The sequence below is a fragment of the Halichoerus grypus genome, chromosome 5 (genome assembly GCF_964656455.1).
Source record: "Halichoerus grypus chromosome 5, mHalGry1.hap1.1, whole genome shotgun sequence".
Taxonomy (NCBI): domain Eukaryota; kingdom Metazoa; phylum Chordata; class Mammalia; order Carnivora; family Phocidae; genus Halichoerus; species Halichoerus grypus.
Window position 1 is genome coordinate 92,581,596 of NC_135716.1, and position 14,762 is coordinate 92,596,357.

The 14,762-nt window shown below is 34.0% G+C and overlaps 1 protein-coding gene across 1 annotated transcript in view; it reads right to left on the reverse strand.

The window, feature by feature from the left end:
* Positions 1-917: 917 nt before the first annotated feature.
* SYCP1 (synaptonemal complex protein 1) overlaps positions 918-14,762 on the reverse strand; it is a 146,474-nt gene continuing 132,629 nt past the window's right edge. The window contains exons 28-31 of the mRNA XM_078072570.1: positions 12,397-12,576; positions 8,264-8,407; positions 1,875-1,964; positions 918-1,755 (exon numbers count right to left, since the gene is read on the reverse strand). Of these exons, the coding sequence (XP_077928696.1) occupies positions 1,618-1,755; positions 1,875-1,964; positions 8,264-8,407; positions 12,397-12,576 (552 nt within the window). The 3' untranslated portion in view covers positions 918-1,617. The remainder of the gene's footprint in view (positions 1,756-1,874; positions 1,965-8,263; positions 8,408-12,396; positions 12,577-14,762) is intronic.

The window sequence follows — 14,762 nt, forward strand, 5'->3', positions numbered from 1 at the left end:
CCCTGAAACCCTCAGTTTGTTTCCTGGGGTCCATAGTCTCTCACGGTTTGTTTCTCTCTCTGATTCCCACCCCTTCAGTTTTCCCTCCCTTCCCCTATGGTCTTCTGTGCTATTCCTTATGTTCCATAGATGAGTGAAACCATATGATAATTGACTTTCTCTGCTTGACTTCTTTCACTTAGCATAATCTCCTCCAGTCCCATCCATGTTGATGTAAAAGTTGGGTATTCATCCTTTCTGATGGCTGAGTAATATTCCATTGTATATATGGACCACATCTTCTTTATCCATAAAGAGGGCATTCAGTCCCAAGCTTTAAATGGCATGTATATGCCAATGACTACTAAATAATGACCCTCCTGGAGAACTGCAGATTCATTTGTTCAATGACCTACTCAACTGCTCCACTTAGATATCTGAGATATCTCAACTATTACATAGTGCCTCCCCCCCAAAAAAATATTACATAGCTTAAAATAGAACTTCAAGACCCAACTTTGCTCCTTCTCTCCCTCACCTCATTCTTATTTCAGGCCATTATGTCAGCAAATCTTTTTGGTGTTTTTCCCCTTTTGCAGCAACCTTGGAAGCCAGTTGTTGAGCGAGGCAGAACTAAAAGTTGGAAGGAGCCAGGTTTTCTGAATCACTGCCTGAGGAATGCTGCTCTCTAAATATGAACATTTATGTTGGACTTTAGAGAAGTGAGAAGTTGATGAATGATCAGCCAGAGAAGCTAGCATTACCTCAACTAATACACTTGTCTTGTTTTATTTTAAAATGTTTGAAAATACATAGCTTCAAATATGAAATATCACATTATCAAGACTAATAATGCTCTAAAAAATACTTGCTCAGGAGACTAATTATAAGATTTCAATTAAGATATCAGAAGCAGAAGTCCCAAAGCCATATCCAGGTTTATTTATTTATTGTCTATTTCCCTCACTAAAATGTAAGATCTAGAAGAACATAGGGTTTATTTTTCTGTTTTGTTCATTGTCATATCTCCAGTATCTAGAACTGTACTTGACTCTTAGTGGGCACTCAATAAATATTTGCTTAAATTAATGAGTGTTGAATAAATAATGTTAGGAAGCCATACTGGTATAGTCTTTTTTTTCCTACAACAAAAGGCCATTTGTCAATTTTATAAACAGATAAAACTGTTTCAGAACTGTGAAACTTCAACAAAATGACCTTAAGATTTAAAAATAAATATCAACATTGTGATCAGCTGTCCAGATGACCTCACAGAATCAATGAAAAGCATTTATTTGCATCAAGATATTTTAATAAAGAATGAAGAATAAATCTCAATGGATTCCTAGCAGTCAGTGGATAACTTTACAAATCTGAAAAATTAGCTAAAACAGTTTTCATGAATACAAGAAAAGGTAAAAACAAAACATAATCATCTTATTATTGTAATAGAATTACAAGTTTTCAGGTAACATGTGGTAATTTAGGCCAAAACATAAAAATCATAAAAAACAAATTATGTAAATATAAAAAAATCTCAATGTCAGAAAATGTTTGGCTCTTCAGAAAATAAAACATTTTTAAGTTGACTATAAATTTGATGTTATTAGGCTCCTTAATCACATTGATTTTCTGAAATTAAACAAATAGCTTTTCTGCATCCTTTAGTTTTTTTTTCCTATCCATTTTAGCAATTACAGCCCAACGATCTTCCCGCATTTTCCTCATAGCTCCAAACTTCAGCGTAGATCCAGGGGTTGTTAGAGATGAAGGGGTCTGAATACAAAATCAAATCAAATCAAAATATGTTTAATTTAAAAAGATAAAGTCCAGCTTTTGAAATTTGCTTTCTGAAGTAAAAATTTAAAACTACCTTTAAAAAAAAAATAAACTACCTTTTTTGGTGTTCTGACACAAAGATGAGAAGTTGTTGGATTATTATTCTTGTATAATTTTTTCAGTGTCTCTTCTTCTGAAACCATGCTCTTAAAGAAAAATACAAAATTATAATTTGGGGTCTGTCATCACTAATATTAAAATTTTGTCTACATATCACAGAGAGGAGGAGAAAGACAAGGAAGGAAAGGGAGGAAGAAAGGAGGTAAAAGAAGGGAGAGGAGAAAGAAGAGAGAAAAAAGAAGAAAAACTGAAGACAATGACAAAATACTCAATCTTCCAAACAAGGACATGGATTTATATTCTATTAACTATATTGTATTATATGAAATACTAATATCTATACTGTATTATATGAAATACAACATGTATATGAATAGTACTTTTCTACTTCTACTTCAGTTTGTCTTTATACTACTACTTTTCCTTCCACTTTCCCTCCACCTATCTACTCAAACTCACACTTTAGCCTTATAATAAGCATCTATAATCCTATAAAAATTATGTTATCAACTATCAATTTATGGGTATTGTAATTCCCCCAAGTAATAATAGCTAACACTTATTTAGTACTTTCTTTATGTTAGGTGGTGTTTTAAGCACTTTGCATATTTTAATTAGTTTTAATCCTCACAATAATTTTAATAAATTAGGTATACCATTATTATCCCCTTTTAAAGATGAAGAACTGAGACAAGAAATGTTAAGTACTTTGCCTAAGATTACACAGCTAGTTAAGAGGTGGAGCCAGGATTCAAATCCAGATAGGCTGGCTCTAGAAATCCACTTCCTTAATGAATATGCTACACAGATTTAGTCTGGTAAGCAATCAGTTCACATTCCTTTCCTGCTCACTAATGTCACATTTACAGAGGTCTCATGAATAAAAATATTCAAACAGATTTTCATGAACTCTAAGATTTTAGCAGAATTCAGTAAGTCATAAAAAGCTGCCTTTTCAAATACACTCAGAACCACTATGTATCAACTGACCAGCTTTAAAAAGAAAATTTTAAAATCTTGTAAACTATCATTAAAATTTTACTCAGTGCATAGTAATTAATTATTCATTAATGACTTCCCATATAAAAATAATTAACCCAATTTAAAACAAAACCATATCTGTCCTTATAACTCTGCAACAATCATCTTTTCATGTGCTTATTGGCCATTTGTATATCCTCTTTGGAGAAATGTCTATTCAAGTCCTTTGCCCATTTTTAAATCGGGTTGTATGGTTTTTGTTGTTGAGTTATGGGAGTTTTTTATGTATTCCATACATTTATCCCTTTTCAGATATCTGATTTGAAAATATTTTCTGCTATTCTTTAGCTTGTCTTTTGATTTTTTTAATGGTGTCCTTTGATGCACAAAAAGTCTTAATTTTGAAGTCAAATTTATCAGTTTTCTCTTTTCTTGCCTGTGCTTTTGGTGTCATACCCATGAGGCCCTTGCTAAATTTGAGGTCATGAAAATTTCCCCAATATTTTCTTCTGAGAGTTTCATAGTTCTACCCTTAAGTTTTGGTTTTTGATCCATTTTGAGTCAATTTTTATATATGGTATAGAGTCCAACTTCATTCTTTTGCATGTGGATAACCAATATCCAGTTCTAACACCATTAGCTGGAAAAAAAAAATGTCCTTTCCCCCACTGAATGGCCTTGGCACTCTCGTCAAAAATCAACTGACTATATATGTGAGAATTTATTTCTGGGTTCCTTTATTCCATTGGTCTATATATCTGCCCTTATCCTAGTACTAATCTGTTTAAATTACTAGCTTTGTAGGAAGTTTCAAGGTCAAGAACTATGAGTCCTCCAACATTACCCTTCTTTTCCAAAAGTGTTTTAGCTATTTGGGGACCCTTGCAATTCTATATGAATTTTAGTATCAGATTTTCCATTTCTGCCAAAAAGCTGTTGGAATTTTGATAGAGATTGCACTGAATTTGTGGACTGCTTTGGGTAGTACTGACATTTTTTAAATTATGTTCAATTAGCCAGCATATAGGACATCTTAACATGTTAAAGACTTAACATCCATAAACACAGAATTTTTTCCTAATTCTTTAGGTCTTCTTTAATTACCTTCAGCAATGTTTTGTAGTTTTCATTGTATTTCAATATTTCACCTTCTTGGTTGGGTTTGTTCCTAGATATTCTATTTGTTTAGATGATACCATATATGGATTTTTTTCTTAATTTTCCTTAATTTCCTTTTGGATTAATCATTGCTGGTGTATAAAAACATAATCAATGTCATGTGTTCTTATACCCCTCCACATTGCTGAATTCATTTATTAGCTCTACTAGCCTTCTTGTGGAGTCTTCGTGATTTTCATTGGATAGGATTATGGCATCTGCAAATAGTTTTACCTCATTCTCATTTGTATGTCTGCTTTCTTTTTCTCTCCCTTTGTTTTTTGTCTAATAGTCTAATAGCTCTGGCTAGAACTTCCAGTACAATGCTTACTAGCAGTGGTGAAAGTGGAAATCCTTGTCTGGTTCTTAACTTAAGGGGTAAGTTTTCAATCTTTCACCATTGAGCATGAATTAGCTGCAAGTTTTCATTAAGTATTTTTTTATCATGCTGAGGAATTGTTCCTCTATTCCTAGCTTTATGAGTTTCTATCATGCAAAAATGTTGGATTTTGTCAAATGCTTTTTCTGTACTAATTGAGATGATCATATGGGATTTTTTCCCCTTCATTCTATTAATGGTGACATATTACATTGGTTTTCTTATATTGAACCACCCTGGAATTTCTTGGGATAAATCCCACTTGGTCATGGTGAATAGCACTTTTAATATGATGTGGAATTTGACTTGCTAATATTTTGTTGAGGATTTTTACTCTGACATTCATAAAGGACAATGGTCTTTAATTTTCTTTTCTAGTAATGTCTTTATCTTACTTTGGTATCAAGGTAGTGCTGGCCTCATAGAATGAGTTATCAAGAGTTCTTGCTTCAATTTTTTGAAGTCTGAGAAGGTTAGGTCCTCAAATGTTTGATACAATCTATCAATGAAGCCATTTGGTCCAGGACTTTTCTTTGAGAGGTTTTTGATGACTAAGTCAAATTCTTTACTGACTATAGATAGGCTGTTGAGGTTTTATATTTCTTTTTTTTTTTTTTTTAAAGATTTTATTTATTTATTTGAGAGAGAATGAGAGCCCAAGAGCAAGAGAGGGAAGAGGATCAGAGGGAGAAGCAGACCCCCTGCTGAGCAGGGAGCCCGATGTGGGACTCGATCCCGGGACTCCAGGATCATGACCTGAGCCGAAGGCAGTCGCTTAACCAACTGAGCCACCCAGGCGCCCCTCTTCTTGAATCAGTTTAATTGGTGTGTTTCAGGGATTTTACCCATTTGTCCATTTCTTCTAAGTTATGAAATTTGTTAGCATATATTCACAGTATTTTCTTTTTATCTCTAAATAATTAGTAATAATGTACCCACTTTGCATTTCTGATTCTAGTTATTCACATCTTCTTAGTCTAGCTAAAGATTTGTCAAATTTTTTAAATCTTTTCAAATAAACAAATTTTGGTTTCATTGATTTTCTCTATTGTTTTCTATTCTCTAATTTGTTTATCTCCCCTTGAATCTTCATTATTTCCTTCCTCCTGCTAGCTTTGGGTTTAGTTTGCTCTTCTTTTTCTAGTTCCATAAAGTGTAACGTTATTGATTTGAGATCTTTCTTTTTTAATGTAGGAATTTGGAGCTATACATTTCCCTCTGAGCTTTTGCTGTAACACATAAGTTTTGGTATATTGTGTTTTCATTTTTATTCATATCTAAGTCTTAATTTCCCTTGTGATTTCTTCTTTGATCCACTAGTTGATTAAAAGTGTGTTAATTTCAGGATGCCTAGGTGGCTCAGTTAGGCATCTGACTCTTGATTTCGACTCAGATCTCAGGGTCCTGGGATCAAGCCCCACATCAGGCTCCCTGCTCAGCAGGGAGTGTGTTTCTCCCTTCACCCTCTGCCTCCTACCCCCTCCTGCCGATGCTGTCTTTCTCTCTCTCTGTCAAATGAATAAATAAAATTTTTAAAAAAGAGACTTAGACATGTGAATCTTATAACTGAATATGTCTGCAAATCAGATTATTCCCTTTCCCCAGGGTTTGCTGTAGTGAGTTAGTTTTGTTTTGCTTTATGTTGTACAAGTTTCTGTGCCAGGGACTAGCCTGGGTTAAAAATTTGAGATCTTCTTAGGTTTTTTGTGAGCCTGTCTTTCCATGGGCATGTGCAGTACTTTTAAATATCCCAAAAATGTGATTGCTCTTGATGTCCTAGTTCTTAAAATGTCTGATCCTCCAAAGAAAAAAAGTGGAAAAAAAAAAAAAAAAAAAAAACAGGTACAATTCATTTAAATCCTCTGTAAGACACTTTCTGCCAGTGAGGGTTGAAATAGTGGCAGCCAGTTTCTGTGCCTGCACAGTGATGAGAAGCAGCAATGATAATACAGAACACTGAATCTTGATACTCAGAGAAAAAGTCCGTATTGCTCACCCTGGCTACAGCAAGACATGAGCATGGCTGCCTGCCACAGGACTATGGATTGGATGACAGGTAGTCACTACCATTCTTAAGGCTGAAATTGACCAAAATTAACTGAAGTTGCAAGCATTCAAATAGTCTCCAGAGTTCCAAAACAGTTACTTCAGACAGTTTCTGCAAGTACAATTGCTGTTTAGGTAGAGAAATAAATTTGTGGTATTTCCTACTCCCCCATCTTCTCTAAGGTTACTCTAGACAATCCATTTTTAAATCTAACTTTTTATAATTATTTGAATGTTCACCAAAATTTAAATGCAACAATAAGAAAATTACAAAAATAGTAACTTCAAATGATAACTATAACCAAATAAATGGACTGTGAAGTGTCTTTTTAGGCAAGTATAAATAGTTGTGCATACTTATATAATACTATAGTATGTTTACTGTGTTACAAAGTTGTGATGCTCCTTTTAAAAATGAAACCATGAATCATTCTGAATCTCAGCTAAGAAACTGGCCTAAATTCACACTGCTAGAAAAATAGTATGGATTCCAACCCTGGACTGTCTAATTCCAGAGCTCATAGTCTTTCTACTAATTCTCCTTACATTTCTATATATCTGGACTTCAGTTTGAGCTGGCAGTTATTATGTATAATGACTTACATAGGCTACGGAGCTAAACTGTGTTCCAATTTTTCTCCATGCCTTACTAGCTATGTGATCTTGGGCAAGGTACCTGTGTGACTTAGTTTTCTCATCTGTAAAATGAAAAGAGCAACATTGTGTATGCTTCTAATATGAGACTGTTCTAAAAAATAATCTATATAGTCTTTGCAACAGTGCTTGGTTCAGAGTTTTAATCATTAAAATGTTAATCATCCTCTATAAAACAAAGAGATACTTAGGTAGGGATTCTATAAATTAACTTCAATAATTAGAGTTTTAAGACTTCAGCTCCTCATTATTCCAGAACAAATGAAAACAGAGGGTCCCAAAGCAGTAAAAAAGCTTGAAGGATCTCAAAAGATATAAGTGGCAATAATGAAATAAACTAGTGCCTTTAACTGGAATTTTGTAATTAAGAATCTTTGGTATATTGTTCATTTTGTGTGATGAGGTTTGTTTTTAAATTAAATGAATCTAAATTTAATTATTCTCAATAAATCAATATTATTACTTTAGAAAATACTGGTATGTGTGGATACACTCATGGCAGGGAATAATTAGTAATACAAACTACTAGGGATAATATCTTCCTTAAACAACTCATCTTTAATACATTAACTCTTTAAGAATGATAAAAATATTATACTTGTCAACCAATACCTTGATATAGATTTCAACCAATATATAAAATAAGGAACATGTATAATACATAAAATCAAGAGGGTCCCTAAATAACAAATTTAGCCATAGCAAGATTCACCTAACCAATATTTATTTGGAAGGAAGGAAGGAAGGAAAGAAAGAAAAAAGAAAAGAAAGAAAGAGAAGAAGGAGAGAGAAAAGAGAAAAGAGAAAAGAAAGAGAAAAAGAAAAAGAAAGAAAAAGAAAAAGAAAAAAGAAACAAAAAAAGAAAAAGAGTATGTGGTAAAAACTCCTTTATAACACTCTGCTGGTAAACAAGATGGTTTAATCATCTCATGTGCCAACTATGTTATATCAAGTATTTCAAAATGCCATGTTTTCTGAAGTTAGATTATTTAAACCCTATTTCTCCAAAATGCTGCAAAAGCATAGGGTTCTGTGTTATATAGAGTTCTATATTTTCATATTGCAATGGTAAGTACTATGTGTATATATTATACATATACATTAAAAAATAATGTGTAAAAATAATAATGTAAACAAGTAATAAATACTGATTTGTGGTGTTTTTACCAAAAGATCAGTCGTTTCTGAGCTATCCGAATTAATATCAAACTCAAAGACCATTTTTCTCTTTTTATTACTTTCTTCCATGGGTACATTCTTGTTTTCTCTTTGCTGAATTTTTAGTTTCGTTGGTGTCTTCACAGTATATGCCTATCCAAAAAGAAAAACAACATATTATCCCATCAAAAAAAAACCTATATTATTAATAAACACAAGTTGAATCTTCAGTAATAACTCTCCATTATTAGTGGGATGTAGAGATTTTTTATAAGAATTTCATTCAGATACTTTTGATACTAAAACTTCTAACTTTCTTCAAACAATTTATAATAGTGGACTTTTTCTTTGCCCTTCCCTTCTACTTACTGAATAAAATAATGGCAGGAGAGAGGTGGGGAGACAGACTCTCCAGCATCAGCAGTCAACAATCTTAAGAAAAGAGGGACTTTGATTTTTCTAACAATAATTAAGACCAAAGAACTGAATGAGCTTTGCTCTTTCTACAAAAATCCTTACGGATTTATGAGAAATTAGGTATGCTTATATTTTGTTCATAAAGTAATTCACATTAGTCAATGTTTAGTACTCCATATTACCCTGTAAGTTTTATAACTTTTTTAAAAGTATCTTTAAAAAGTTAGGGCAGTGACATCAGCAAAAATGGCAGAGTAAGGTATTCCAAAAATTTGCTCTTTCATAAAGCAATAAAAATACTAGTAAAATGGTCAAAGTCAGCTTTTTCAGAACTCTGGAAATTAACCAAAAGCTTGCCACAAACTGTAGTGCTTATTTTTTTTAATGGCTGAACCTCTGTAAGAACAGCAAGCTTTGTGGTGTTTTAACTTTTCTTTATCCCAGCCCCTGTGCTCTATGTTACCCTTAAAAAAATAACATCCCACACTCTTGGTCCAGCCTGAGACCACTAGATAGAGCAGAACAGAATTGAGAGCTCTTTCAAAGCTTTATTCCCAAAAAGTTGTCATTATTTTAACATAGTGGTTCTCTGAAAGACCTCACTTACAAGGCTTTCTGTATTTAACCTGACTTAGAGTTCATTCAGTACAAAAAGCTTTCTCCTTGGTGTGAAGTACAGCATAGAATTTGTCAAAACAATTATAGGCAAGTGTTTTAACTTTGCAGCTCCATGAGGCAATAATTTTAACAGGGCAAATGACAGACTAATCAAAAACTTCAAAAGAACAGGTAGGAAATGAGACATCCACAGGGACTTTGAAAAGCTCTGACATTAATGGAAAAAATGAAATAAAATCTACAGTTAAAAGTGATGTACCAATGTATGTTTCCTAGTTTTGACAAATGTACATGGTAATGTAAGATGTTAACAATGTGGAAAATTGGGTGATAGATATAAAGGAATTCTCTATACTACCTTTGCAACTTTTCTATAAATCTAAAATTATGGTAAAAAAAATGTTCTTTTTAAAAAAAGTAAGGTCACCACATCCACGAGAATAGCTAAAATCAAAAAGATAAAAAAATACCATGTGGTGGCAAGGATGTGGAGCAACTAGAACTCTCATTCACTGCCAGCTAGGATGTAAAGTTGATGTAATGAATTTTTTGAAAAACATGACTGGCAGTGTGATACAATAAGAAATATATATTTAGTCTTTGTCCCTGGTTCCTGACACAGAACTTCTAAAACCCATGTAATTTCCCGAGTAATAGGGGTGATCAGGGCATCTTTTGGTACAATATTCGGTCTTTGTCCCCCTGTGTTAGGAGTCTTTTGTTATTCAAAATAAGCTCCTTTCAACTGGACCAGAGTTAATGCTAATGAAATAACTGGCAGTAAAGGGCTCCTAGATAACTTCAGGATGCTGGCTGGTCACCAGAAAAACCAAGGCTTGATTAGAAGTTTGCAACCCTTTCAGCTACACCCCTTGACCTCCTGGGAGTGGAGAGGGTTTGGAGATTGAGTTAAACACCAATGGCCAATGATTTAACCAGTCATGCTAGGTGATGAAACCTCCCTAAAAACCCCTAAATGATGGGGTTCTGAGAATTTCCATGTTGGCAAATACACAGAGGTACTGAAAGGGTGGTACTCCTGAAGAAAGCACTGAAGTTCTACACCCCCTCCCTCACACCTTGCCCCATTCATCTTTTCCATTTGGCTGTTTTTGAGTTGTATCCTTTATAATAAACTGGTAATAGTAAGTAAAGGAATCTCCTGAGTTCTGAGAATCATTCTAGCAAATTAGCAGACCTAAGGAGGGGGGTTATGGGAACCCCAATTTAGAGCCGGTTGGTCAGTAGTACAACAAGGGGCAAACCAGGATTGTAACTAGTGTCTGAAGTGGAAGCAGTCTTGTGGGACTGAACCCTTAACCTGTAGGGTCTACATTAACTCCAGGTAGTGTCAGAATTTAATCAAGTTGTAGGACAACTAGGTGGTGTCTGGAGAATCACAGAACTGGCATGGGAAAAAAAAACCACATGTTTCATATCACAGTAAAAAAAAAAACAGCTCAGGCAGTATCTATTAAAATGGAACATATTATACATAACCCTATAACCCAGCAATTTCATTCCTAAAGACATACCCAACCAAAATGCATACAGGTCAAATACCAGAATTTTTATAGCACGACTATGCATAAAAGCCCAGTCTGGAAACTACCCAAAGTCCACTAACAATACAATAGATAAATAAACTATGGTACATCACACAATGGAATACTATATAGAAATATAAACGGAAAATCTACAACTTCAAGCAACAATATGGATGAGTCCCACAAACATAATATTAAGTGAAAAAAGTCAAAACAAAAATAATGATTCTATTTATAGAAAATTCAAAAACAGGGAAAAGAGAAAATACAAAAACAGGTACATCTAATATTAGAGTTGGAGCAGTATCTGGCCTTGGGGGAGAAGCCAGTGACAAAAAGGGAGGCAAGGTGATAGTAACATTCTGTGCTTTAATCTGAATGCTGGTTATAAAGTCATGTTTAGTTTGTGAAGAATCATCAAGTTGCATAATTAAGATCTGTGCATTTTTCTTGCATATATTTCAATATAAAGTTTTTTTTTTAAGTAAGGTCATTCTATACAAAGATCACTTCATATTCTGAATAATATAAATACAACAAAATAATTTTATGTAAAAGCCTCTCTAAGTTATGTAGTTTACTAATTTTCATAATTTCCACAGTGTGGATAATATTGTATACATAACAGGATGTGAGAGAGACTCTTCCTTTTGCTCTGGAATTGTCAACTGGGGCACAAAGCTGCAGAAAAGAAATGTTAGAAACCCATATTCTAAAGAAAGCAACCTATGGTTAAAGCCAGATCCTTCTCTAGGGCTTATTAAAAAGTGGTTAAACTGGCCCTACAATCACCAAACACCTCCTTTCTTCCCAGTTATTTTAAGAAAATTGGAAGGGAAAGGCATCAAATTTCAGCTGAGAGGGATAGAGAGAGGTCGAAATATTTTTCCCTTCAATTTCCAAGGCAGGTGAGGAGACAACTCTTAACAGCAGCCTAACAAAAAATAGGGGTGCCTTCAAGAAGGATTGGCATCTCATTCCCTCACTAGATATAAATTTAGGAAGAAATTTTATCTGTCTTTGTGTCTGGCTGGATAGTTTAGAGTAAAAAGAAATTAGAGAGAGACGGATGGTGGGAGGTGGGGTCAGAAATGTAGCATTCCGTACTGCTGTTTAGCATGGAAATGTTGAATGAATTCCCCATGGATTAAGTGAACATGTGAAAATAGCTAGTAATTGAGCCATCTTGGTGGTGGCACCTGATCCACCAAGGGCTGACTGCTAAGTAAAGGACTCTAGCAACAAGATGATACAAAGTAAACAGCAAAAGGAAGTAACTGGAGTGATACTGAAAAATGTTAAGTCAGAATCAGATTTCCCACATCAGGGAATGCCATCAGGTGAGTGACAGAAAGTTATGGAATCTGCCCAAAATGTCATTAAGTTGTGGACAGTGATATTAAAAAACAAAACAAAAAACAAAACACTATTTCATGCTGGTATCACAAAAATTGAATTGGTTTTATATTTATATGTGTGATATCAGATATATGGTATATGATACCAGAACCTTCTTTAACTAAAAAAATTATGACCTTCTTAGAAACTTTAGCAACCAACCTTTGGTAATGATGTAGATAAAGTACTTTTGGCAGATGTCCATAAATAGTCCCTTTTATCTTTGGATTTACCATGGTCAGCTGATGTGAAGTTTCGAGATATATTTTGTGAAGGAGCTGCTTTAGAATCAAATTTCCAATAATGAGTTTCAGGTGTTTCCAATAAAGGTGTCGGTATTTTCTATATTGAACAACAAAAGGAAATAAAATCATCACTACGTCATTTTAATTAAAGTGCAGCAATTAGTAGAAATAACACTGGAATAAACTAGAATTTATCCTCAAATTTATTATTAATTAGATAACTTTGAATAAATTATCCTTATCTTGTCACTTTATTTCCCCATTGAAGATGAAAATGGTATCTGCCTTTCTGTCTTCACAGAGCTGCTATGAAAAGAAATAAAATGTCTCAACTCTCTAACTGACTAAAAGTTGACGATTTGCTGAAGAGAAAAATCTCTATTCCTGCTGGCAAAGAGCCTTTCTTTGTGGTTCATTACAATAGTCTAAAAGCCAGAGGGCAGTTTATTCTCATTTCTATCCATTCTCTTTTATGCTTTCATATTTCCTCTCTCTCATCTATAAAAATATCAGCCTTTTCCTATCCACCAGGCTTACTCCCCACCAAAAAAAAGGAAAGAAAAGAAAGGAAAATAGCGAAGAAAAATAATAAAAGTAAAGAACCAGAAAAAATTTCCAGGAGGAGAAAAATGACTATTGTCTTCAATTCTGAAGATAAACAAATTACAAATTTACTCTAAATACTTAGACTTTATTTCAACTCAATTTCTTCCATTTTCTTTCTCTCTACCTTTATATGTATCTTCCCTTCAGACCTGACCTATCTTTCTAGTAAAAGTTCATAATAACCGCTTTAGTGGAATTGTGTTAGCTGCTTTCTAATTTTATCACTTCCTTTGATCACCACCATCTCCATGAATACAATCGTGGCAATTACAAGAAAAAAATGGAACACGCGTGCACACACATACACATACACACACACACACAGAGCTATTCTCAAAAGTTCAGTGGTTAAATCTGCAGTAAATTTAAGTTAGGAGGCTATAGAATGCAGGATTAAGAGGTGACCACATGTGCTATAAAAACACGGACTAATTGATGGATGAATAGATAAGGAAGATGTGGTATACACACACACACAGAAGAATATTACACAACTGTAAAAAAAGGATGAGATTGTGCCATCTGAGACACCATGGATGGACCTCAAGGGTATTATGCCCAAGTGAAATAAATAAGATTGAGAAAGACAAATACCATATGATTTCACTCATGTGGAATCCAAAAAAACGGTTAAGTGAATAAACAAACAAAAAAGCAGAATCAGACCTATAAATGCACAGAACAAACTGATAGTTGTCAGATGTGAGGAAGATTGGCAAAACAGATGAAGGGAAATGGGAGATACAGGCTTCCAGTTAGGGAATGAATAAATCATGGGAATAAAAGGCACAGCATAAGGAAAACAGTCAATGATATTGTAATAGCAATGTAACAGAAGATCAGCATAATGTACAAACTTGTTGAATCACTATGTTGTACACCTGAACTTATGTAACACTGTGTGTGTGTGTGTGTGTGTGTGTGTGTGTGTGTGTGTGTGTGTGTGTGTATAACAATCATTGGACCAGGAGTCAAGTAATAGGCTCTTTTCTCCTGGATCTTATACTATCTTGCTGGGTGATATTAAGTAATCTCCAAGTATCTCTAGGCTTAAATTTATCCATCTATATAATCAAGGGACTAAAAGATGATTTGTAAGTTTCTGCCCAGTTCTAGTGATCTCAGTTCATAATCCTCTTTCCAGCAGGTACAAATTTTGGTAGCATTTTTTCACACAGTTGTATTTCTGTATTCTCCTTCCTATATATTTCTACATCATAGGTGATAATACAATTTTGATGAAAGCAAATTTTTTCTGCTGTTTTCATGGACAAATTTTTCTCTCCTCAAAAGCCTGAGAATGACAACTACACCACCTTGTGGCCAAGTCTGGGAATTTAACACTTCAGCCCGCTTGAAAGAAAATGCACCCCATTTCTAGAATACGGAAATAAACCTCTTCATAATAAGTCATAGAAATGCATGTACTTTCCTACAAGTCACATTCTTCTCTGAATGTTACATTTCCAGTGATGCATGTACAAGCATATCTCATTTCATTGCACTTCATTTTATTGCACTTCACAGATGCTGTGTTGTTTGGTGTTTTTGGTTTTTGCAAATTGGAAGGTTTGTGGCAACCCTGATCCAGGCAAGTCTATCAGCACCATTTTTCCAACAGCATTTGCTTGCTTAGTGTCACTTGTGTCACATCTTGGTAATTTTTTTTTCAAGATT